A 27302-nucleotide genomic window follows, 5' to 3' on the forward strand; every position below is an offset into this window, starting at 1 on the left:
AATGTTTCATATCTGGGGTTAGAAAGTCTGTGGTTCAGTTCAGTTTCTCTCCTGTCAAGCGTGATACCATGTTCAAACCACAAACAATCCAAGACAATTACCACAATGTGCATTGACCAATACTTTTAGTTTGTAGGATAGGTGGAGCACAGTCCCTGAAAGGTCTGTGCACGGCCCTGGTGTCTCCGTTAAACTGTGGCAAGCAATGACTCAGCAGCATTCAAGTGCGCATGAACCACACTTCATGTAATTATCCACAACAAGGAGGAAAGAGGACATGGAGAGGCATCATTGTCATCAGCAAGCAGTGCAGCCTGCCATTAGACTGCTGCTATGGAGATGGGAGAAGCTGGTCTGGGAAATAAGCAACTACTTTGGATTCATCCCAAAAGGCACCCTATTCCCCATGTAGTGCAGTACATTTGCCCACAGCCCTATGTGCCCTGGTCTTAAGAAGTTCACTGAAGTAAATAGAGTGCCATTTGGGATATAATTGTAGGCCTCTCAGGGATAGTCAGGTGGTGGGGGAGAGCAGTGGCTTGTGTTAACAATTAAGATTCTTCTTCCACATGTTCAGGTTGCCATTATTGGTAATGTGTAGCCTATCAATAATGCCCAAGTTGAATAATTATACTTGTCTCATGCCCCTTGTCTATGAATTTGCCCCTTATATTAAAAGCAGTTTAACGTGTAAGCACTATTATAGTGTTAACATCAATCAGTGGTTCAAACCCCACACAATCCAAGACAATTTTTCTGTTGTAACTCTGATGAAAAGCAAAACAGCAGTGTAGAGGAATGCAATTTCAGTTCAATTTTAATGCGAATTTACAGTGCAAACAGAACTACAAAGCCCAAAATTACTCAACACATCAAACCACTAAGGAGTTGTGTGTGTGTGTGTGTGTGATATATATATATATATGTTAGGTAAAAACAAGTTAAATCAACATGGTTAAAACAGGGCTCTAGGCAGCACTATAACACTATCATTATATCATTATGATTACTCTTCATTCCACATGTCTCAAAGAAACAGCTAGTGCACTGCCCAGTGTGCAATCACAACACATGCAACAACGGGAAAGGGTCGTGCAACAGGAGTCAAAACATAACTGAACTCAGAGTTTCAAAGCTTTGATGTGGTTTTCAAAATGGTATTCATGTTAGTAGATGTAAATTAAGCATCTTGTGTTCTGTTTCAATGGAGAACATCTCAATGGCTTGGTCAGCATTGGTAGTAGTGGAGTGTTAAAACTAAGAATGTTCTCTCTAGTGACTAGTGTTAATGATTCTGTCCTTATTCTACATTTGAGTCTTCAAGTATTTCATTTAATCCTTCACGTTTGAGCAGGAAACCTCAGAATATACATCACTCTGCATCTCAAAGCCCACCTGATTTACAATTTAAAGCACTCCTTTTGACCAGAGAACTAAGTAGGAAAGTAGAACACTAAGTAGGAAACAGGGTTCCATTTGGGACGCAAATGGTGAATAATAAACTTCCCTTTCTTAGGAGGACCTTTCACCATGCATCATTCAGAAGGGCAGAAAATGTAGTGTTGAGTATCCTTCTCATTCACTTTCAACTTCACAGCAGCCTTGCCTTCTACAGCAACTTCAATAAATAGATCATTAATAACTTATGTCCTTCAATCTCTGTGTCCATCTATCTACTACAGCATGTCAGGTTTTTAAAATCACAAGCAACTAGTGATATTTTTGTAACATCTGTATAAAAGTGTTCAGAAATTCCAATACTTCAACATTTCACATTAGTAATAATGGAGAGAAAAAGATCAACACGAGTATTTACTATACATAAAGACAAGGAGACAAATTAGGAATTAGTAAGAAAAGGGGAAAATACGAGGGGGAAAATACATTTTAAAAAAGCAGATGGTACATTCCACACTTAGCTTAGTGTGGGTGGGAGGGAATCAGGGATTCCATAAATATATTAATGTGTATTAGTGTATAAGTCACACATCCATGTTAACAAAAATAACGTCAGTCACATTTTATTCAAGTTTTGGTCTTTGTACTGGTTAGCTATGCGTAGTGATGTCATTAGTCATATACTGTACATTGAGTGAGCATATTGTTCTCCCTTCAAGCATCACAGGCACACACTCCCCGGGCATGCCTAGAAAGAGCTAGTTAGGGAACTAAGTGTCATATTCAGTTCCCATAGATCTATGTACAGCTACGTAATAAGAAGGCCAGGAGAGGTATCATCCCTCTGGAGGGTTTTTATTAATCTATTCAGCTCATCTCAGCTGTGTTTCAGGTGCCATGCAGAGTTCATTTACATTGGCAGGAAAAGGAGGGAACACCAGAGGGAGAAGATATAGCAGGAAAGGTGTTTCTAGAATGGTTTCTTCCTTATAAAGCGCTTGCCTCAATCACAGCACTGCTCTCAATTAGATAGCATAACTCTCTCTTCCCACTCAATCTCTCTACAGCACTTAACCTACAAGGCAAGGCAGAGCGCCAAGGAGAGTTCCATAGTGTTTGTTCAGCTAATGTTAAGAAGTGCTGTACTAGCTAGCTACCATCTGTATAAGTAGAAGCAGATTGCCAAGGATGACAGAGCAAGCAGAAGGCATTAAAAACAAAACAAGGAATGTTAAGGTGTAACTTCTGTCACTGTAGTAACATACTTCAAAGGAATTTCACATAAATAAATTAAAGTATGCCCTTTGCGGCACTCTATGACAGACCTGCTGCTAAAGTAGCAGACTAAACTAAATTCCGATTTACACTCAACCGAGTTTAATCCGCTACTGCTAAAGGTGACAGAACATATTTTCTGTCACCCAATTCGTCTCCTGAAGGGTGTGGGGTGAAGGTGGGGGAGGTGTAACAGAGGAATGAGAGCAGGAACAAATCATACAAAGACAGCGAGGGGAAAGAGCATCATTCATTCTTCCACACTGAGGAGAGGTTCCTGGATGCCTTCCTCTCCCTTTCCCCTAAGGGGGCCACTCCATCACTCGCGGGAACGGCCTACGATAGCCAGGATGTAGAGGAAAATGTTGATGATGTCGGTGTAGAGGTTGAGAGCGGCAAAGATGTACTCCTCTGGACTCAGAGCCAGCTTCTTGTTGCCCAGGAGGAGCTGGGTGTCCACAGCCAAGAACTACAACACAGAACATAGTCAGGAATAATTACTTTGAGGCAATCAGTCACGTAAGAATGAATCGTAACTCATGCATTCAGATCTGAGTATTTTGGTATTTTATTAGTATCCCCATTAGCTGGTACAAAAGCAGCAGCTACTCTTCCTGGGGTCCACACAAAACATGACATTTTCTGTATTAATATACAAGAACAGCTCAAGGACAGAAATAGCACACGTAGCCTACATATCAATAGATACACACAAACTCTCAGTCAAATAGGGGAGAGTAGGTACATCATCAGGATTTGCAGGTTAGGATTCAGCCCGTTATGCTGATGTTTTTCTAAAGCCTCAAGTTCTTAAAATGTTACCAGTGATGGTCTGCCATACTGCATTAGCCTGAAATCATCATATACACTATACTGAATAAAATATCAATCATTTAATAATGTTCTCGTCTTTAAATTGTCTTTCTTCATCTCCGCTCTCCTTCGCGTCCCACAACCTTATGTCACCGTTTCCTTGCTTTCCTCCAGGCATCATTACAGGTCACTGGGCCTGCTTTTCCACCCCTCTTTTCCAGATGTCCTTCCTTATTTTTAAAATGTAACCTTTAACTAGGCAAGTAATTTAACAACAAATTATTATTTACAATGATGGCCTACCCCGGCCAAACCCGGACGACACTGGGCCAAATGTGCTCCGCCCTATGGGACTCCCAATCACAGACGGATGTGATTCAGCCTGGATTCGAACCAGGGACTGTCGTGACGCCTCTTGCACTTAGATGCAGTGCCTTAGATCGCTGCGCCACTCGGGAGCCTTATTCCCCCATCCTCACCAACAGGCTGTCCTCTCCCCCATCCCTCACTCACCAACACGCTGTCCTCTCCCCATCCCCTCTCTCCATCCTCACCAACACGCTGTACTCTCCCCATCCCCTCTCTCCATCCTCACCAACACGCTGTCCTCTCCCCATCCCCTCTCTCCATCCTCACCAACATGTCCTCTCCCCATCCCCTCTCTCCATCCTCACCAACATGCTGTACTCTCCCCATCCCCTCTCTCCATCCTCACCAACACGATGTCCTCTCCCCATCCCCTCTCTCCATCCTCACCAACACGCTGTCCTCTCCCCCATCCCCTCTCTCCATCCTCACCAACACGCTGTACTCTCCCCATCCCCTCTCTCCATCCTCACCAACATGCTGTACTCTCCCCATCCCCTCTCTCCATCCTCACCAACACGCTGTCCTCTCCCCATCCCCTCTCTCCATCCTCACCAACACGCTGTCCTCTCCCCATCCCCTCTCTCCATCCTCACCAACACGCTGTACTCTCCCCATCCCCTCTCTCCATCCTCACCAACATGCTGTACTCTCCCCATCCCCTCTCTCCATCCTCACCAACATGCTGTACTCTCCCCATCCCCTCTCTCCATCCTCACCAACATGATGTACTCTCCCCATCCCCTCTCTCCATCCTCACCAACATGCTGTACTCTCCCCATCCCCTCTCTCCATCCTCACCAACACGCTGTCCTCTCCCCATCCCCTCTCTCCATCCTCACCAACACGCTGTCCTCTCCCCATCCCTCTCTCCATCCTCACCAACATCCCCATCTCTCCATCCTCACCAACAGGCTGTACTCTCCCCATCCCCTCTCTCCATCCTCACCAACATGCTGTACTCTCCCCATCCCCTCTCTCCATCCTCACCAACAGGCTGTACTCTCCCCATCCCCTCTCTCCATCCTCACCAACACGCTGTACTCTCCCCATCCCCTCTCTCCATCCTCACCAACACGCTGTACTCTCCCCATCCCCTCTCTCCATCCTCACCAACACGCTGTACTCTCCCCATCCCCTCTCTCCATCCTCACCAACACGCTGTACTCTCCCCATCCCCTCTCTCCATCCTCACCAACATGCTGTACTCTCGCCATCCCCTCTCTCCATCCTCACCAACATGCTGTACTCTCGCCATCCCCTCTCTCCATCCTCACCAACATGCTGTACTCTCCCCATCCCCTCTCTCCATCCTCACCAACATGCTGTACTCTCCCCATCCCCTCTCTCCATCCTCACCAACAGGCTGTCCTCTCCCCCATCCCTCACTCACCAACATGCTGTACTCTCCCCATCCCCTCTCTCCATCCTCACCAACATGCTGTACTCTCCCCATCCCCTCTCTCCATCCTCACCAACATGCTGTACTCTCCCCATCCCCTCTCTCCATCCTCACCAACACGCTGTACTCTCCCCATCCTCACCAACACACAGTCCTCTCCCCATCCTCACCAACACACAGTCCTCTCCCCATCCTCACCAACACACAGTCCTCTCCCCATCCTCACCAACACACAGTCCTCTCCCCATCCTCACCAACACACAGTCCTCTCCCCATCCTCACCAACACACAGTCCTCTCCCCATCCTCACCAACACACAGTCCTCTCCCCATCCTCACCAACACACAGTCCTCTCCCCATCCTCACCAACACACAGTCCTCTCCCCATCCTCACCAACACACAGTCCTCTCCCCATCCTCACCAACACACAGTCCTCTCCCCATCCTCACCAACACACAGTCCTCTCCCCATCCTCACCAACACACAGTCCTCTCCCCATCCTCACCAACACACAGTCCTCTCCCCATCCTCACCAACACACTGTCCTCTCTCCATCCCCTCTCTCCATCCTCACCAACACTGTCCTCTCCCCATCCTCACCAACAGTCCTCTCTCCATCCCCTCTCTCCATCCTCACCAACACTGTCCTCTCCCCATCCCTTCTCTTCTTCCCTCAGATTCCCTTTATACTGCCTTGGTTTAAGGTGAATGAGACTTTTGGTGAGTCTGACTGGCTCCCATCACTGACTGATGGCATCACTAAGGTCATTTTCTTCCCTTTTCGAGTTTCCAAAATGTAGCACCATTTTTTAAATTCTTGCTTCGTTCCCACTTTTCCACGCAGATGACATTTTATGCTGTTTAGAGCTCAATGTGTATAGCCCTGCCTCAACCTTCTCATTTTGCAACCATCCCATTGACCATACAAGAACAATTACAGATGTACTTGATAAACAATAGAGACCCTCTATAATAAAGCTGTCTCTTCCTGGGATTAAACTATGCCACGTATCATTAATATACTTATGCAGGTGACACAGTGGTGGATGAGTTGACTGCCCACCCCATACAAAGCTGTTTGAGCAATTTGTATGAAAACTGCTATTCATATGCAGCCCATTATTGATGCAGTCAAGTGACTACTTACACAGGTAAAGAGCAGGGCTCCCAGGGAGGCGTAGACGATGTGGAGGATCCTGTGGCGGATGAAGATGCAGAGGATGGAGAAGAGCAGCAGGACGATCAGACACACGAACAGAACGCCCCGACAAGAAGTGAAGTCATACTTGCTCTGGATAGGGGTAGAAAACAAGGAAATTAGGGATTGTCAAGGATTGTTATTGAGTTGAGGTTAAAGCCTCCACAAGTTCCTCAATTCTCACAGGTTCAAAACATAGTTCCTCAATTGTCAAGGCTATGGGCTAGCATGTGTTAGTTATAGCATGTGTTAGTTATAGCATGCGATAATACATGATAGTAATAGCACGCGATAGTATGTGATATTTACAGTACGCGACAGTAAGTGATATTTTCAGTACGCGATATTTACAGTACGCAACATTACGTGATATTGACAGTACGTAATATTTACAGTACGCGACAGTAAGTGATATTTTCAGTATGCGATATTTACAGTACGCAACATTGTGATATTGACAGTATGTGATATTTACAGTACGTGACAGTAAGTGATATTTTCAGTACGGGACAGGAGATCTTTACAGTAAGCAATATTTACAGTACGTGACACTACGTGATATTGACAGTAGTAAGTGAAATTTACAGTACGCGATAGTGATAGACAGTACGCGATATTAACAGTACGCAATAGTAAGTAACATTTACAGTACGCAATATTTACAGTACGCGACAGTGACATTTTCAGTACGCGACAGTAGGAGATCTTTACAGTAAGCAATATTTACAGTACGTGACAGTACGTTATGTTGACAGTACGTGATATTGACAGTAGTGATATTTACAGTACGTGATAGTAAGTGATATTTACAGTGCGCGATAGTAGTAAGTGATATTTACAGTAATTGATAGTAAGTGATATTTACAGTACACGATCGTAAGTGATATTTACAGTACGTGACAGTAGTAAGTGATATTTACAGTACACAATATTTACAGTATGTGACAGTATGCAATATTTACAGTATGCAATATTTACAGTACGCGATAGTAAGTGATATTTACAGTACACAATATTTACAGTACGTGATATTGACAGTAGTAAGTGATATTTACAGTACGCGACAGTAGGCGATCTTTACAGTACGCGACAGTACGTAATATTTACAGGTGATAGTATGTGATATTTACAGTACGTGATAGACAGTTCGTGATATTGACAGTAGTAAGTGATATTTACAGTATGCGATATTTACAGTATGCAATAGTAAGTGATATTTACAGTATGCGATAGTAAGTGATATTTACAGTAGTAAATTATATTTACAGTACGCGATAGTGATTTACAGTACGCGATAGTAAGTGATATTATCAGTATGCGACAGTAAGTGATCTTTACAGTACGCAATATTTACAGTTTGTGATATTTACAGTACGTGACACTACTGTCAATATCACAAACTAAGTGATATTATCAGTATGCGACAGTAAGTGATCTTTACAGTACGCAATATTTACAGTTTGTGATATTTACAGTACGTGACAGTAAGTGATTTACAGTAGTAAGTGAAATTTACAGTACTCAATCTTTACAGTACGCGACAGTAGGCGATCTTTACAGTACGTGATAGTAAGTGATATTTACAGTGCGTGATAGTAAGTGATATTGACAGTAGTAAATTATATTTACAGTACGCGATAGTGATTTACAGTACGCGACAGTAGGCGATAGTGCATGATATTACGCAAATATTTACAGTACTTAATAGTAAGCGATATTTAAAGTACGCTAGGTGACAGTAATAGTGATAGTAATACTAAGTGATCATGATAGTAATTGATAATAGGTGATAGTGATAGTAATAGGAAGTGATAGGTAGTAGTAATACAGTAAGCAATATTACAGTACGCGATATTTACAGTACGCGATATTTACAGTACGCGACAGTAATTTATATTATCAGTATGCGACAGTAAGTGACTTTACAGTACGCAATATTTACAGTACGCGATAGTAAGTGATATTTACTACTATTTGATAGTAATAGTAAGTGATAGAAAGCGATAGTAGGTGAAAGTAAGTGATAATAAGTAATAGTAGGCGATAGTAATAGTAGGCGATAGTAATAGTAGGCGATAGTAATAGTAGGCGATAGTAAGCGATAGTAATAGTAGGTGATAGTAAGTGATAGTAATAGTAGGCGATAGTAAGCGATAGTAATAGTAGGTGATAGCAAGTGATAGTAATAGTAGGCGATAGTAATAGTAGGCGATAGTAAGCGATAGTAATAGTAGGTGATAGCAAGTGATAGTAATAGTAGGCGATAGTAATAGTAGGCGATAGTAATAGTAGGCGATAGTAATAGTCGGCGATAGTAATAGTAGGTGATAGTAATAGTAAGTGATAGTAGGTGACAGTAAAAGTAGGTGATAGTAAGAGTAGGTGATAGTAAGAGTAAGTGATAGTAATAGTAGGCGATAGTAATAGGTGATAGTAAGTGATAGTAATAGCAGGCGATAGTAATAGCAGGCGATAGTAAGCGATAGCAATAGCAGGTGATATTAAGTGATAGGCGTTAGTAAGTGATAGGCGATAGTAAGTGATAGTAGGTGCTAGTAAGTAATAGTAAGTGATAGTAATAGTAGGTGATAGTAATAGTAGGCGATAGTAATAGTAGGCGATAGTAATAGTCGGCGATAGTAATAGTAGGTGATAGTAATAGTAAGTGATAGTAGGTGACAGTAAAAGTAGGTGATATTACATGATATTTATAGTAGGTGATAGTTATAGTAGGTGATAGTAATAGTAGGTGATAGTAATAGTAGGTGATAGTAATAGTAGGTGATAGTAATAGTAGGTGATAGTAATAGTAGGTGATAGTAATAGTAGGTGATAGTTACAGTAGGTGATATTACATGATATTTATAGTAGGTGATAGTTATAGTAGGTGATAGTAATAGTAGGTGATAGTAATAGTAGGCGATAGTAATAGTAGGCGATAGTAATAGTCGGCGATAGTAATAGTAGGTGATAGTAATAGTAAGTGATAGTAGGTGACAGTAAAAGTAGGTGATAGTAAGAGTAGGTGATAGTAAGAGTAAGTGATAGTAATAGTAGGTGATAGTAATAGTAGGTGATAGTAATAGTAGGCGAAAGTTACAGTAGGTGATATTGCATGATATTTATAGTAGGTGATAGTTATAGGTGATAGTAATAGTAGGTGATATTACATGATATTTATAGTAGGTGATAGTAAGTGATGGTAATAGTAGGTGATATTTATAGTAGGTAATAGTAATGGTAGGTGATAGTGATAGTACGTGTTAGTATGCATGTATGTTTATTTTTTTACCTTTATTTTACTAGGCAAGTCAGTTAAGAACAAATTCTTATTTTCAATGACGGCCTGGGAACAGTCGGATAGTACATTATATTTATAGTACGCAATAGTAATAGTACGCGATAGTAAAACTGAAACAAAAGGCCACGGAGGCAGAAAAAGACCACATAGTATCATGGTTCACAACAAAGGAAATGTGGGGGACTGGTACTGACAGCAAGGTGGGAGTAAGGACAGAGAGTGTGTGTTCATGCCTGTGTGGGGGGTACTACTGACCTGTAGTGAGAAGAGGACCACGGTGAAGCAGACCACAGCGGTAATGCCTACGGCCATGATGACCGTCTCTGTGTCATAGAAGCTGGCGATCATCCCCACCATGTAGGAAAGACTCAGGGTCAGGATGGACTGAGGACAGACACAGAGACAACGTCAGGATTACAACCACAACACATTCCTCTCACAGAGTCAAATACAACAAATATGTAGACAGTCAGGTCATCACTCAAATCTGTGTTCCATCTTATAGTTGATATGAATCCCAAACTGCACCCTATTCCCTACATAGTGCAATACTTCAAAAGTAGTGCACCATTTACAGAATGGGGTGATACTTGGGATGCAGTCAGAGTAAGGCCATACCAATGCCACCAGGTTCCAGGGGTGTTTAGTATAATGAATAGGGTAGGGCCGTACCAATGCCACCAGGTTCCAGGGGTGTTTAGTATAATGAATATGGTAGGGCCGTACCAATGCCACCAGGTTCCAGGGGTGTTTAGTATAATGAATATGGTAGGGCCGTACCAATGCCACCAGGTTCCAGGGGTGTTTGCGGCGGAACTCTCCACAGCAGCTGAGGGTGATGAGAGACACGAAGAAGATGGCGTAGGACACGTAGTATGTCCAGGGGTTACGACGCACAAACAACTTGGCGTCGTCCACAAAGGTGAAGACGGCCACGAAGGAGAAGGTGACCATCAGCTGAACGGTCAGCACCAGGAACACCTGGGAGGGGGAGAAGGTTGGATAGACAGATGTTAAGGTCAGTCAACACATAACATTGGCTTTGGAAATAAAATCCTGAAACTTTTCTAGCTTACGGTGACTTGCGCAACCGCGTCACTCAAACGAGGCTGCAATGAAAACGAATGGGACTGTAGCGACTGTGTCGGCATCAATATCTGTGGTGTGAACTACGTTTCTATTCAAGTGTTGGTTGACATGGTAATAGCTCAATAGTATTGGAGAAAATGTTTATAAAAATAGACTCCTCCGACGCTGTACGTTAAATTGTGACGTGTCATGACGTAACGTATGAAGCAACTCATTCTGTCTTACAGCCTCTCTCCACCAGATGTAGCGCTTTTCTCACTGTTTAAAAACAAGACAGGGACAGGGTAAGGGGGATATCTAGTCATTTTTTGCGTCATCACAGCAAGCCATCATGACTCTCCAAAGCCGCTGTTAACTTTAGCGCCGCCCTTCAAAACGGTTTCAAATTCGACACAAATCTAGGTATGCAATGACACATTATAGAAACTCTTTATAGTGTTTTATTTACATTTAAGGCGATAAGGTGGACAGTTCGGGAGAAAAAAGCAGTTTCCCCAAACGACATCTCTCCTTTTCACTATCATGCAATAGGGTAAGCTTCTATTCTGTTCTCATTCATGCAGTCCCCTCTCCTTCCTCACCTTTCTAATGAAGGCCTGTCGAATGCTCTTGTCCTCAAAGCCAGAGTTGGTGAACTCCTCATTGTCGTAGTAAGATGGTGGCACATCACCATGGTAACCATCACCCATGGAAGCTGAAAACCCCCGACAACAACAACAAAGTATTGGCAATCAAATGCTTGTCAATTGTTAGACCACCGCATGGGTCGTTACTAACACAGGTCATTGAGTGAGTTCTAGATTGATAGTCATTGATCTGTCAATCAGTTAGTCAGATAGTGTGCTAAAAAAGACAAACTTGGTTAATGAAGGACAGTGAAATAAAGACGCACAGGCAGCAGCTTCCATGGGCAATTATACATCCATCGAAGTGGAAAACCAAACCACGACCTAAACAGAAAGAATTTCCAAACGTGCCTTTTAAAACAGAAAACTGACATAGCTTTATGGCACATAAGCGGGAGTGAAGACTTTCGTAACAGAATTAATTTAACTGTAGCCGAATAATGATGGAATAATGATGTGGAACACATGGGTAGTTAAGATTCCCAAACTGCAGTATAGCCTGAGAGTTACCTACAGTGTTACAGTGTAGGAAAGAAGACTCCACTCGCCTAAACGATGACCAACAAAAAGCAGTCTCTGAAAACATATTCTGTATTAGTAGATGTCAACTTCCTTCCACTCACCGTTGGGGTCACCAGGGAACCCTGGCTGTGCAGGTTGCTGGTAAGGCCCCGCGGGGTACGGGGCCTGGGGATAAGGCATCTGAGGGTACGGTCCCTGTCCAAATCCAGGGCCTCCCTGGGGGAACCCGGGCTGACCATAGGGTGCAGGTTGTTCGTAGGGTGCAGGCTGGCCGTAGGGTGCAGGCTGGCCGTAGGGTGCAGGCTGGCCGTAGGGTGCAGGCTGGCCGGGGTATGGAGCTTGCACTGAGGCCTGGGTGTAGTTGGGAGGGGGTATCCCAAACCCGGGCTGGGGCGGTCCGTAGACATTGTTGTGGAGGGGGTTGTTCTCCCCCATCAACCCGGGGTAGATGTTCTTGTCCTGAGACATGGTTTGTTTTGCTCACTGTTGGCCTGAGGAACAAGGAAACAAAGCAAAAACATGAGTTAAACCTGTATGGCATTTACATGCACATACTGTGTTGGGTGAGAGTTTGCATTTGAGATAACATGACTAGCTGGAGTTCTGGAAAGTGTGGAAGTGAAATTGTGAAACATAGTGAACTTAGACTATGATGATGTTCGACATCTTCTCTAATTTGTCATACCGGTTAGCCAGTTGTCAGCATTAAGGTTTAACAGACATCTTAGGCCAATAACATGAGGAAGTGATGTTTTTTTCCTTGCTTGTTTTACTCCCTCCCTCTAACAAGAGGCACCGGGGAAAGTAATGAAAGTCTTAGCACAGTTTTGGCCACACTGCTAAAGATACAAGCACTGCATCTGTCCGTTTACAAAAAGAGTGATGAGAATGAGGAAGCAGGCTGGCAAGAGGCCCAGGCAGCAGCCCAGTGGGTCTTCCTGAAACCCCCAGAGTTTTCACACAGTATTGACGGTATGTTACATGAAAAATGTTTGAATTTTTAAAAAAAAGTTTTTTTTTTTTTGTTTTTTTTTTAAATCGGGCAATGTTTATATTACCCCCTTCCAAACAGTCCCATTATTACCACTTTCTTGCCGGTTTACACCTTTTATACATCCCCGTTGCACAGCCGGCACCGGTGACGGGTGAGAACAGGGGTGTGCCGATGTGGGTGGGCGTGTGCCGATGTGGGTATTCTATTCAAAAGAATAGAATAGCATATTTTAAATGTAAATATGTCACTGGTTTGTGCAGCCTAGGCCATGGCTGTGCCATTCAAATGAAATCAATATAGTTCATTAAAACAGACAAGACACAATTACATTCTCCTGCCCTGATCACAGGCAACACACATATTTTATAAACAACTTGAGTGTCGCAGGAACAAACTGTTTTTCAACCAAAAAAGTGATATCTTTCCGATCGTGTATAGGAATCAAATGTCTGACCTGGATGAACCTCTGTAGGATCCAAATAGGTCAGATCAGCTTTGCAATAAATAACTTCAACCAGACCCCTCTCACCCACAGAGGGGGAAGGAGGGAACTGGTGGGGGTTAACACCTCACACCCTGTTGTAAATCAAGGACAGAACATTCAGGTTTCCCTCTCCAATGTTCAGAGGAATGTGCCTTTGTTTCAGACTTTTCCCAATGAAACTAACACGTTCTAAAGCGAATACTGGAACAATATTTTGAACATAGAACATGGGGTATGGTCTGAGGCGATCTAAAGAACACTAATGTAATTGCGGTTGTTATTTTGATGTTTTTAAAAATGTTATAAAGGAAATACTGTAAATTTGAAGTATACCCACGTTTACATCCGCGTTGTGCATGAAATATGAACAATGATGAAAGTGTTTTTGTTAAGAAAGGGAAATGATTTTAGGTGCCATAAGAGATAATTGTTTACATAAACTTTGCACAGTGACAAGTCACGCCCTGGAGTGTGTCAGCCTGACGGAACCGCCCTTTCTAACAAACTGTATAAAATTATTGGTTAATAATTAACATATCAGACCAGAGAGACGTACAGCTGCAGCTAACGTTTAAAGTGGTTTGAACTCTGCAGCTCTACACGAGGTAAAGACGATAAATTCACCTCCCGGACAATCACGGGTACGGCTGATTAGCTGTCCTAAGTAAAGTATCTAGAAAAGTGAATTTAAGTGGGACCATTCTACTACTCTTCTTAAACCACCATAGTACGCTACTCTCATCACCCCACTGGGAACCATCGACACGGCTGGCTAGCCTATCTTCAAAGAAGCATCTTCCAGAGCGAATGGAAGTAGAATAAACTCTGGAGCTCTGTTCAGGACTACACGACAAGTCACCGAATACCAGACGACTGCAGAGGAGAACAACAGAGAAAACTCTTTTGGAAAATCAAAGCTTTAAAAGAATGCCGCGAAAAGGCCCCAAACACCCTTTCCAAGATGGTACGATTCTGAGAAGAGACACAGCGAACCGAGGAATTTCACGTAAATACATTCATGATTTCTTACTCCAAGCGGGCGGCGGGTTTGTGTGTAAAGTATAGGAGTGCTATAAGTGAGAGTAGTTTCTAAAATGTACCAATGTTAAGTGTCTCTGTCCCTCTTTCGCCCTCTCCATATCCTTTGTAACAAGCAGCCATATTGTTGTTCGTCTGCTAGGGACCTGTTTTTAATGTATTAAGTGGGTATGTTTATCCTGTGTTACCATTTAGTTAGCTAATAAATAAATAATTAAACCAATTTCTGTAGTACTGAATCATACGTAAGGCTCGGGATTTTGCAGATGCAAGGGGGTTACAACTGTTCAAAATGATGATATGATACGAGTTTATGATTAAAAGTTAACGGATGTGATAGGTGAAGACATTTAGAGTTTAATTTGGGTGATGGCAACTCTTTAAAGAACCACTCTCGCGGTGCCCCAGATCCTAATGCGCCAGTACATCAGGAGACGTGGAGGAGGCCGCAGGAGGGCAACAACCCAGCAGCAGGACCCCTACCTCCACCTTTGTACAAGGAGGAGCAGGAGGAGCACTGCCAGAGCCCTGCAAAATGACCTCAAGCAGGCCACAAATGTGCATGTGTCTGCTCAAACGGTCAGAAACAGACTCAATGAGGGTGGTATGAGGGCCCGACGTCCACAGGTGGGGGTTGTGCTTACAGCCCAACACCGTGCAGGACGTTTGGCATTTGCCAGAGATCACCAAGATTGGCAAATTTGCCACTGGCGCCCTGTGCTCTTCACAGATGAAAGCAGGTCCACACTGAGCACATGTGACAGAGTCTGGAGACGGCGTGGAGAACGTTCTGCTGCCTGCAACATCCTCCAGCATGACCGGTTTGGCGGTGGGTCAGTCATGGTGTGGGGTCGCACAGCCCTCCATGTGCTCGCCAGAGGTAGCCTGACTGACATTAGGTACCGAGATGAGATCCTCAGACCCCTTGTGAGACCATATGCTCGTGCGGTTTGCCCTGGGTTCCTCCTAATGCAAGACAATGCTAGACCTCATGTGGCTGGAGTGTGTCAGCAGTTCCTTCAAGAGGGAGGCATTGATGCAATGGACTGGCCAGCCCGTTCCCCAGACCTGAATCCAATTGAGCACATCTGGGACATCATGTCTCGCTCCATCCACCAACACCACATTGCACCACAGACTGTCCAGGAGTTTCTTTAGTCCAGGTCTGGGAGGAGATCCTTCAGGAGACCATCCACCACCTCATCAGAAGCATGCCCAGGCGCTGTAGGGAGGTCATACAGGCACGTGGAGGCCACACACACTACTGAGCCTCATTTTGACTTGTTTTAAGGACATTACATCAAAGTTGGATCAGCCTGTAGTGTGGTTTTCCACTTTAATTTTGAGTGTGACTCCAATTCCAGACCTCCATGGGTTGATAAATTTGATTTCCATTGATAATTTTTGTGTGATTTTGCTGTCAGCACATTCAACTATGTAAAGAAAAACGTATTTAATAAGAATATTTCATTCATTCAGATCTAGGATCTGTTATTTTAGTGTTCCCTTTATTTTTTTGAGCAGTGTATGTCCGAACTCAAACTCAAATATGCTTTCCAAAGAGAACATGGTCACTGTTGTAGAACGTTTATTTTGATTGGCGATTTTCTGCAATAATCAAGGGTGCAATTGGGTAGCCTGATTTCATTTAAAAAGGCAAAGCATGTAAACGTTTTAATCAAACTATTATATTTATCCGACTCTCCACAATAATCATATTATTGTGTGCATGTAACCGCACTCACTGGCTGCTATACAAGTTAGCTAGTCTTGGCGCTCTCTCCCTCTCCAGATGGAAGCTGCAACAATAGAGTACCGGCCTCTCTCTATATCGCTTGCTCAGCAGTGCACAAGTTTAAAAAACATACGTTAAAAAAAATGGAATATCAGTCAAAAATTCATGATACTATTCGAATAGTGACATTATTTCAAACCTCAATTCCAACTGACAACATGATTCTCGGTAGACAAATGGAAGGATGTAGAATGACAGACCACTTTGTTCACATCTCGGCATAATCCAAATAATACACTCACTGGAGAGAATGCTTTGTGCCCTGCCACGAATTGATGTCACCTTGCTTTGTTGCCCCCCCCCCAATACATTTTTTACACCACCATCATCAGGTCATACTAAAATGAATCATACTGGCTGGCGTAACATTTGATAACTGGTTGTACAGCATAAGCAAAAAAAATCCATGTTTATCAGAACCTGAAAGGATACTTCTGATTAATGTACTTTGCCTACAGCTCGGCATTTAACACCATAGTGCCCTCCAAGCTCGTCATCAAGCTCGAGACCCTGCCCTGTGCAACTGGGTACTGGACTTCCTGACAGGCCGCCCCCAGGTGGTGAGGGTAGGCATCAACATCTCCACCCCGCTGATCCTCAACACTGGGGCCCCACAAGGGTGCGTTCTGAGCCCTCTCCTGTACTCCCTGTTCACCCACGACTGCGTGGCCACGCACGCCTCCAACTCAATCATCAAGTTTGTGGACGACACAACAGTGGTAGGCTTGATTACCAACAATGACGAGACTGCCTACAGGGAGGAGGTGAGGGCCCTCTGAGTGTGGTGTCAGGAAAATAACCTCACACTCAACGTCAACAAAACTAAGGAGATGATTGTGGACTTCAGGAAACAGCAGAGGGAACACCCCCCTATCCACATCGATGGAACAGTAGTGGAGAGGGTAATAAGTGTTTTGCTCTTATTCTCCATGGACTTTACAGTGTCCCAGAACTTTGAGTTACTACTACAGGATTCAAATTTCTGTTTGAAAAAGCTAGTCTTTGCTTTTCTAACTGCCTGTGTATATTTGTTCCTAACTTCCCTGAAAAGTTGCATATCACGGGGGCTATTCGATACTAATGCAGAACGCCACAGGATGTTTTTGTGCTGGTCAAGGGCAGACAGGTCTGGAGTGAACCAAGGACTATATCTGTTCCTAGTTCTACATTTTTTTGAGTGGGGCATGCTTATTTAAGATGGTGAGGAAGGCACTTTTAAAGAATAGCCAGGCATCATCTACTGACGGGACGAGGTCAATGTCATTCCAGGATACCCCGGCCAGGTCGATTAGAAAGGCCTGCAAGCAGAAGTGTTTTATGGAGCAGCAGAGGTGTGTTTAGAGGGCGAGTTAGTTAGGACGACATCTATGAGGGTGCCCGTGTTTACTGATTTGGGGTTGTACCTGGTAGGTTCATTGATCATTTGTGTTTGATTGAGGGCATCAAGCTTGGATTGTAGGATGGCCGGGGTGTTAAGCATGTCCCAGTTTAGGTCACCTAGTAGCACGAGCTCAGTAGATAGATGGGGGGGCAATCAATTCACACATGGTGTCAAGGGCACAGCTGGGGGCAGAGGGAAGTCTATAGCAAGCGGCAACAGTGAGAGACTTGTTTCTGGAAAGGTGAATTATTAGAAGTAGTAGCTCGAATTGTTTGGGTACAGACTTTGATAGCCTGCAGAGTTCTGTATTACTATCTCTGCAGTAGATAGAACTGCCAAAGGGGGCGGTGTTGCTATCTTGGCAGAAAATGTTATAGTTAGCGATGGAGATTTCAGGGGTTTTGGTGGTTTTCCTAAGCCAGGATTTTGGTCCTCCAATAGTCGGTATTGAAAAATAATCGGTCGACCTCTAGTACAGGTGCATCAAAGCAGGGAACGAGAGACTGAAAAACAGCTTCTATCTCAAGGCCATCAGACTGTTAGACAGCCATCACTAACATTGAGTGGCAGCTGCCAACATACTGACTCATCACTAGCCACTTCAATAAACAATGCCACTTTATATAATATTTACATACCCTACATTACTCATCGCATATGTATATACTGTACTCTATACCATCTACTGCATCTTGCCTATGCTGTTCGGCCATCGCTCATTCATTATTTATGTACATATTCTTATTCATTCCTTTACACTTGTGTGTATAAGGTCGTTGTTGTGAAATTACAGGTTAGATTACTCGTTGGTTATTACTGCATGGTCGGAACTAGAAGCACAAGCATTTCGCTACACTCACATTCACATCTGCTAACCATGTGTATGTGACTAAATAAAATTTGATTTGATGCGTTTCACAAAAATACCTACAAGGAAAGACAGTCATCAAGACCTTCCAGGAAACTGTGCCCCCAAAGGATGTTGTTTGGTTTGTTAAATGTGATACGCCGTAAGTATCGCCACATTTTTATAGTTTACTTCGCTACTTTCTCATTTCTCTCCATGCCACTTTCCACACAAGCCTAGCCCCACCCTGTCACTCAAAGAGCGCATTTGTCTTCACTTGCGTTCAGACTGCATGGTCAATGCAACAATGTTGATGATGACAACGATGCTGTTTTCACTTTTTAATATAAATCTACTAGCGTTCTATAATGTCACTATTAGTTTGTGTTTCTTACATGTGCAAACAGCTACTTTGTCTTTTCTTGTCAAATTGGGCCTAAATCGCTAGTTAGGGGGCTAATAAAAGTACAAACGTAATTAGCAATACAGCCAGATAATGGTGTGGACCTAAAATCAGAATGTTTGTGCAACAGTATCTTCTAAATCAAAGAGGAATACGCGAAGCATGAATATATGTTAGCTACATGAAGTAGCTAAGAGAAAAGTGTTCAATGTAGCCAAAGATTATAGGGTCCCCTTTGCTTGTACAATTAGGCAGTGTACAGCAGTTAACCCACTGTTCCTAGGCTGTCATTGTAAATAAGAATTTGTTCTTAACTGACTTGCCTAGTTAAATAAAAGGTTAAATAAAAGAAAGAAAAAAACACACACAGCACTAATCCTGTCTCTCACACTCAATCTGACAAGCAAGAGAAAGCAGCAGATCACTAGCATCAGGTGCAGTCCCCCTCCCCCCTCTTTTAGGCCACATTGAATAATGGTGTTATTATGAAACACTGACTGTCCCATTTCCTCTGGCTGCCAAAGCCTGTCTGTCCTGATCCTGTCTCACTAGTCTGACCACAGAGGGCCGACCAGATGGGTAACATTCATTGGCATCCTGCTCCACAACATTCACATTAAAGAGCATAACAGATTACAATAGTACACTCTTCCCTATATAATGCCACTACTTTAAGGAAGAGTAAAAAAAAAGTAGTCACAAAATAGTGAATAGTGTGTCATTTCAGACACAGGCAATTTTTATCATCTGATAAGTCCTGGCGGCTGTGCTAACAACCGTAACAATGCTGGTTACAATTTCAATTTTATCCTCCAGAATCTCAAATATACTGATGGATGAAAAAACAATTCTTTATGGATTTAAAAAATAATAATATATATTCATTCCATTAATTAAATTATATTACGAATAAGAATGGTGGGGTTGTCAATCCAAAGTTACAGCCAAAAGCTGTAAAAAAGAAAAAGAAAAAAGAAGTACCCTTTGTCCTCTGAAGGGGGATAAATGGGTATAAAAAAATAAAAAAAATAAAAAAAATAAAAAAAAGACTACTGTAGACAAATCCATGGATAGGCTCAGTTAGGGACAGTCTGGGACTAAATAGCAGCTTTGCTGACAGCACAAGCTTTCAACGACACCGGTCTTTCTGTCATCCTCGCTCTTTCACACGCATACATATATTTACCGGTAAACCAGCTCTAGGAAATAGCCCAGCGAGCACACAACATTGTCACTGATGTTAGCTAGAAACATTGATCAAGAACACCCAAGGCGCACCCATGTTATTTCCCAAACCTGTGTGACAAAACTGATCAGGTTACAGTGCTAGTTATAATATTTGGTTACAGTCTAAGATGCTTAGTCACTTCCCGTCTTCCAGGGGACTGTCAGTGAAAGAAAACCGGCACTTCTCTGCAGCTCTAAACATGCTAATTTAATTTCAGCCATCCATAACAGGAAATAGGCTCGACAACAATGATTAATTTAGCATTTTACCTATTTAGACCCATTGATGCTGTGTTATTCACACACTACTGGCCCATATATGTAGTGCAAGCAAAGGCAAGGCCAATATTAGCATAATGCTGTAATCTACAGCTAGAGACAGCAGCCAGACAGTAGTAGACACCTGTCTCAGTCCTATCCAGATGAACAACACAGTAACCCAGAGCCCCCGACTAATCAAAATGTGACAGTGATACACAATCACATCATGTGATCAACTCACCGTTAGTTCATGTAATGGTAAATGTTCCACCAGCATGCTGTCAGCTAGCTGGACAGCCATGGTTGGGGCACATCACAAAATTGTGTGTTTGGGCTTATTGTCAGGGCTGTGACGAAACCAGTATCGCAATATTTTTTTCATGGCAAAAATTCAAACATGAAGCAGATGAAACTTTTTGGTCTTTCAAAAACCTGTATGTAAAATATTGTGTGCTATAGCTTGCAAAATAAAGACATGTGACTCTGGATGACAACATAATGATGTTTGTTTCCAACATTAGGGCTGTTTTCCTGGAGAAGTAAAATCCGCTTCGTGTTTTGTTTCCTTGCCACGATACTAACGAGTATCGCGATACTGGTATCGTCCCGGCCCTACTTATTGTCACAACAAACAATGTCATTTCCATCACAGCTTCCAACATGCAACCAGTTTAAGCCTCAATGTCACAATGACCAGTGGTCTACTGTAAACTTCATTTTTTTGGAGCACGATTGAGTAGAATGATTAAGAAGAGAATTCCTACAACACTGTTGAGTTCCATAAACTGAAATATCCTCTTAGGAGGGAGTTGCCTCATGGACGAAGAGAGTACCACTATCCCTGGCTCCTACCGATATAGGGTGATCCCCAAATGGCACCCTATTCTCTATGTAGCGCAGTACTTTTGACCCGGGAACAATATGGAGCCATTTGGGATGCAGACATAGACCTTGGCCGCAAGATGCCTTATGCTGGTGGGGTGGGGACTTGTGTTTTCTTTGATGTTTTAATTTAGATATATATATAAATTAGAGGTCGACCGATTATGATTTTTCAACGCCGATACCGATTATTGGAGGACCATGAAAGCAGATACCGATTAATCGGCCAATGTTTTATTTGTGTGTAATAATGACAATTACAATACTGAATGAACACTTATTTTAACTTAATATAATACATCAATAAAAATCAATTTAGCCTCAAGTAAATAATGAAACTTGTTCAATTTGGTTTAAATAATGCAAAAACAAAGTGTTGGAGAAGAAAGTAAAAGTGCAATATGTGCTATGTAAGAAAGCTAAAGTTTCAGTTCCTTGCACAGAACATGAAAACATATGAAAGCTGGTGGTTCCTTGTAACATGAGTTTTCAATATTCCCAGGTAAGAAGTTTTAGGTTGTAGTTATTATAGGACTATTTCCCTCTATACCATTTGTATTTCATTAACCTTTGACTATTGGATGTTCTTATAGGCACTTTAGTATTGCCAGTGTAACAGTATAGCTTCCGTCCCTCTCCTAGCTCATCCCTGGGCTCGAACCAGCAACACAACGACAATTAGCGTGCGCTAACTAGCTAGCCATTTCACTTCGGTTACACAAGCCTCATCTCGGGAGTTGATAGGCTTGGTTGATAGGCAATGCTTGACGCACAACGAAGAGCTGCTGGCAAAACGCACGAAAGTGCTGTTTGAATTCATGTTTACGCGCCTGCTTCTGCCTACCACCGCTCAGTCACGATACTTGTATGCTCAGCCAGATTATATGCAACGCAGGAAACGCTAGATAATATCAAGTAATATCATCAACCATGTGTAGTTAACTAGTAATCATGATTGTTTGCTAGCTAGCAACTTACCTTGGTTTACTGCATTTGTGTAACTCCTTGTGGAGTGCAACGAGAGAGAGGCAGGTCGTTATTGCGTTGGACTAGTTAAGGTTGCAAGATTGGTTCTCCGGGAGAATGATTTATTTCAGCTTTTATTTCTTTCATCACATTCAGAGTGGGTCAGAAGTTTACATACACTCAATTTGTATTTGATAGCTTCACCTTCAAATTGTTTAACTTCCACAAGCTCCCCACAATATGGTGGGTGAAATTTGGCCCATTCCTCCTGACAGAGCTGGTGTAACCGAGTCAGATTTGTAGGCATACTTGCTCGCACACGCTTTTTCAGTTCTGTCCACAAATGTTCTATAGGATTGAGGTCAGGGCTTTGTGATGGCCACTCCAATATCTTGACTTTGTTGTCCTTAAGCCATTCTGCCACAACTTTGAAAGCATGCTTGGGGTCATTGTCCATTTGGAAGAACCATTTGCAACCAAGCTTTAACTTCCTGACTGATGTCTTGAGATGTTACTACAATATATGCACAATTTTCCTTCCTCGTGGTGCCATCGATTTTGTGAAGTGCACCAGTCCCTCCTGCAGCAAAGCACCCCCACAACATGATGCTGCCACCCTGTGCTTCACGGTTGGGATGGTGTTCTTAGGCTTGCAAGCCTCCCCCTTTTTCCTCCAAACATTACGATGGTCATTATGGCCAAACAGTTCTATTTTTGTTTCATCAGAACAGAGCACGTCTCCAAAGAGTACAATTTTTGTCCCCATGTGCATAATGCAAAACTGTAGTCTGGATTTTTTTATGGCGGTTTTGGAGCAGTGCCTTCTTCCTTGCTGAGCAGCCTTTCAGGTTATGTCGATATAGGACTCATTTTACTGTGGATATAGATAAATTTGTACCGGTTTCCTCCAGCATCTTCACAAGGTACTTTGCTGTTGTTCTGCACTTTTCACACCAAAGTATGTTCGTCACTAGGAGACAGAACACGTCTCCTTCCTGAGCTGGATGATGCCTGCGTGGTCCCATGGTGTTTGTAGTTGCGTACTATTGTTTGTACAGATGAACGTTGAACCTTCAGGCGTTTGGAAATTGGTCCAAAGGATAAACCAGACGTGTGGAGGTCTACAATTTCTTTTCTGAGGTCTTGGTTGATTTATTTAGATTTTCCCATGATGTCAAGCAAAGAGGCAATGAGTTTGAAGGTAGGCCTTGAAATACATCCACGGGTACACCTCCAATTGACTCAAATTATATAAATTAGCCTATGAGAAGCTTCTAAAGCCATGACACAATTTTCTTGAATTTCCCCTGATGTTTATAAGTACAGTCAACTTATTGTATGTAAACTTCTCACCCACTGGGATTGTGATACAGTAAATTATAAATGAAATAATCCATCTGTAAACAATTATTGGAAAAATTACATGTGACATGCACAAAGTAGACTTGGCAAAACTACAGTTTGTTAACAAGAAATGTGAAGTGGTTGAAAAACAAGTTTTAATGACTCCAACCTTAGTGTATATATATATATGGCAGGGATCCATCATGGGTTAGTACACTGGATGGTGAACTAGGCTATACAATGCACAAGAAACAGTAATGACAGGACGTTTCATGTCTTTGAGACTAAGGTATCGGGTCGCTCAAATTATAGATATCTAATGTGCAAATATTTAGGCTTGAGTGATGAAAATGTCCACCATATTCTAATTTAACATGTAGTTAATGGAAGTTCAATCAGGAAGTCCTGGTCTGAATGCATCTTCTTGCATTACACTTTGGTTCAGTTGTACAATGTAATTTACATTACTTCCTTAATCATGGGCACAGCGGGAACGTTCTATTTGTTTACAAATAGTCTCATCAACAGCACAACTTCATGTCACTCCTCCTCCTCTATCAATTAACCATGTGTGAAATGCTAGTCACTTATCCTCTAGCCAATGAGCCGCAGGAAAATAATGCAATTCCACCATGCTTTCTAATAGACCAACAGGCATAGCTGTTTAATTATCACCTTCCTCTTCACTCATGGGTGGAAATCACGAGAAATACATTTAAGCTAATGGTTACCCCTCATCCCTCTTACTTGTAGCAAAAGTGTCCACCGTCAACCCTCCACCCAAACCCACCAGCTGAAGGTCCCGTCATTTGAACCTGCTTCAACCAAGCTGTGCGGGTTCTGATGCCAGCTGCCCATCAAAGGGCTAACTTCCATCCCAGCATCCATCCCCCGGAAGACGGGGCCATCCCCCAAAATGTATATTTTAATCAACTGTAATATTTGCATTCAGTCGCTGTTGTTCATTGGGGCGGCAGGTAGCCTAGTGGTTAGAGCTTTGGACTAGTAACCAAAAAGTTGCAAGATCGAATCCCCGAGCAGACAAGGTAAAAATCTGTCGTTCCTCCCCTGAACAAGGCAGTTAACCTACTGTTCCTAGGCCATCATTGAAAATAAGGATTTGTTCTTAACTGACTTGCCTAGATAAATGAAGGTACAACATTTTTTTTTATTCAGTTAGGCTCTAAGGCTCTCCTCTATGTAAACCTGCATACACCCCCCTTGTACTTTCCCCTCTCTCCAATAGTAAAATAACTAATAAAAATCAGAAGTGGTTAGAGCAGTTATTTCCATGGCTGCCATAGAGATCCAATAAATGGCTGGACCTGATTCAAGCCCATCACATAGAACGATGTTGCATGCTTCAACCACATAAAGAGCCAGAAGGTATTAGCAATTGCACCCTCCTTCTCATACTTAATGTTTCCGGAAGCACGGTAGATAAAAAGTATGATCAATTTGTAAGTCGCTCTGGATAAGAGCGTCTGCTAAATGACTTAAATGTAAATGATCCAAATTAACCATAATACAATTCATTAACGTAATGCACAGAGGAGCTCTCAAAAGGCAAGCCAGGAGAGTGAAGTGTTCTTGTTTGCAATGAAATTGAATGCATGCCAGTGTTAAATTCATTTGCTCCACATTTTCCTAACGCAGCATCATGCATGTCCAGAAAACAGCATGCATCCCCAGGAGGACAGTGTTCCAGGAATATTCCAATAGTCAACAGCTAGGGCTAGGCCATAAAAGGAAAACAGTCCAGTCCCAACTTCAACTGTAAAAACAGGAAGAGACAGTAAAATAAAGTCAGAAAAGATAGCCCTAAACGACCTGTGACTGCAACAGCAAGTTTGAGTCTTTTCTTGTTGAGTACAATTGAAGACCTTGAAGTCGATCACAATGAGACTAAGTCTGAGACTGGTCCATTTTTTAAATACATTTTTAAAATTATTTTTTCATTTTGAATTGTGTGCTTGTTGACATTTACTGCATCGATTTACAGAAACATAAGCATTCTGCTGGGTCCGCCATAACACCTGCTAAAAAGTGTACGTGACCAATAAAATGCGATTTGGTTCACATTTCTAGAAATAAATAAAAGTCAGCTGCATGAACTGACAGCAATTGCTTGAACCCAGGGGCCACGTTTGATGATATAACAGCACTAATAGGAATCTACTATATGCATTGCAACAAAGTAAACAATTGGACAGTAGGCCTATCTGAGAACTTAAGCCCACACTGCCTGGTGCATTCTTTTCAGCTAACTGGCTGCAACCAAAGCACATTTACTGTAAACATTGACTGCATCCCTGTCTGCCTCATAATACAACTAGTTAGCTAATAGGCTAGCATTATATAAACAACGCATCCGGGCATTACAACCGGTTTGGTAATCCTGGCTTTTCACTTCGCCCATCATATTAGTGCTGTACATCCACAGGCCTAAACTAAACCACGATGACTGCGTTAACACAGGTAGCCCAATTTTAATATTTTGTTTCATTCATTGGTATTTTGGACAATCAGATCCGCTCTGAAAATTATCTTATGTTTAAAGATCTGATTGGTCAAAATACCAATTATTGTAGAAAAGCTCAGAATTTGGCTGCCTGTGAAAACGCAGCCGATGGGCGTCGCATCAGTTCGATGCACCTTGCCTACTCCGCTTGATGAAATTATCAGAATGGCTACATCACATGGTATTCTCGTTTACAGCGCTGTTCCCAGATGAATTTGTTGCGTAGATGTAACTACAGCAAATGCCTCACAGCCAGTGTTGTCATTCGGGTAATGATGAATAGGCCCAGTATCACTAATTACAAGTCAACAGCACAGCTAATTCGAAGACGAAAAGGGGAGCAGGTTGCACGACTGTCGAGACGATATGGCTAGTTTAATTATCTAACGTTTCATTACAGATTGTTATTGCGTTTCGAAACGAAACTATAAGAGGCTAGCAAGCCAACACTGGCGACCACCTACATTTTGCTAGCCCACGGGTAAAAATAAAAACCTAGACAATAGCAGATTTTGCTATCCATTCATCATTTCGAGAAAGTTGTAGAACAAGCATTTCACGCCTCGCGTCAACATTGTAGCTGAACATTTAGGCTAACATCGTAATCAGATTATTTTAAACCATCTGACATTTAATCCCCAAAGTGTTGTCATCATACTCCATGCAAAAATATATTGCAGTATTTTAGTTATTGATAGAACGTTAGGCGATAAGACACACCATATTTGTTAATTTAGTAAATAACGGCTGTTCAAATAGCTAGCTACGTTAACGTTACTAGCCATTAGGTAGCTACTGCAAGTTGTTAGCTAGCTTGTTTATACTGCTAAAAATGAGAAGCAATTTAGCTAATAATTCCCAAATAAAAAGCAACCTTACCTTTTTTTAGTACGTGTACCTTTAACCAAGCAAAACAGTGTAGTTAACGTTGATATATTATTCAACGCCAATCCCCGTTGAATTGATGTTTCGCTTTCGAAACCCTGCTGCCTCCTCCGATGTGAAACGTCCAGTTAGATTCTGAGCAGCTTTTCACGCAATTGCGAGAACTACAGTGACTGGCGTCATCTCACGATATTGTCATGTGCGGGAATCACCAAACCTAACACAAATGTATATGTTATTTTAATTGAAAACAAATTACATTCACCGTTGAGTGAGCAGTAGT

The 27302-nt window shown here is 42.4% G+C and overlaps 1 protein-coding gene across 1 annotated transcript; it reads right to left on the reverse strand.

Moving 5' to 3' along the window:
- Positions 1-799: 799 nt before the first annotated feature.
- grinaa (glutamate receptor, ionotropic, N-methyl D-aspartate-associated protein 1a (glutamate binding)) lies at positions 800-27225 on the reverse strand. The gene is made up of 7 exons (XM_052472587.1): positions 27014-27225; positions 12093-12482; positions 11425-11537; positions 10535-10735; positions 10010-10138; positions 6403-6546; positions 800-3142 (listed from the first exon to the last, which is right to left on the reverse strand). The coding sequence occupies exons 2-7, from the start codon at positions 12457-12459 to the stop codon at positions 2993-2995; spliced, it is 1104 nt and encodes a 367-aa protein (XP_052328547.1). The 5' UTR covers positions 12460-12482; positions 27014-27225; the 3' UTR covers positions 800-2992.
- Between the last annotated feature and the right edge of the window lie 77 nt (positions 27226-27302).

Source organism: Oncorhynchus keta, chromosome 20, assembly GCF_023373465.1.
Source record: "Oncorhynchus keta strain PuntledgeMale-10-30-2019 chromosome 20, Oket_V2, whole genome shotgun sequence".
Lineage (NCBI taxonomy): Eukaryota > Metazoa > Chordata > Actinopteri > Salmoniformes > Salmonidae > Oncorhynchus > Oncorhynchus keta.

What these genes read in the sequence shown, in the direction of transcription:
- grinaa (XM_052472587.1), bottom strand. Translation starts at nt 12,459, where the DNA reads ATGTCTCAGGACAAGAACATCTACCCCGGGTTGATGGGGGAGAACAAC. An exon ending in CCTGGAACCTGGTGGCATTG is followed by an intron (nt 10,139 to 10,534) that starts GTACGGCCCTAC and finishes GTCTGTCCTCAG; the next exon opens with TCCATCCTGACCCTGAGTCT. An exon ending in GAGCCCTGCTCTTTACCTGT is followed by an intron (nt 3,143 to 6,402) that starts GTAAGTAGTCAC and finishes TCTGTGTTGTAG; the next exon opens with TTCTTGGCTGTGGACACCCA.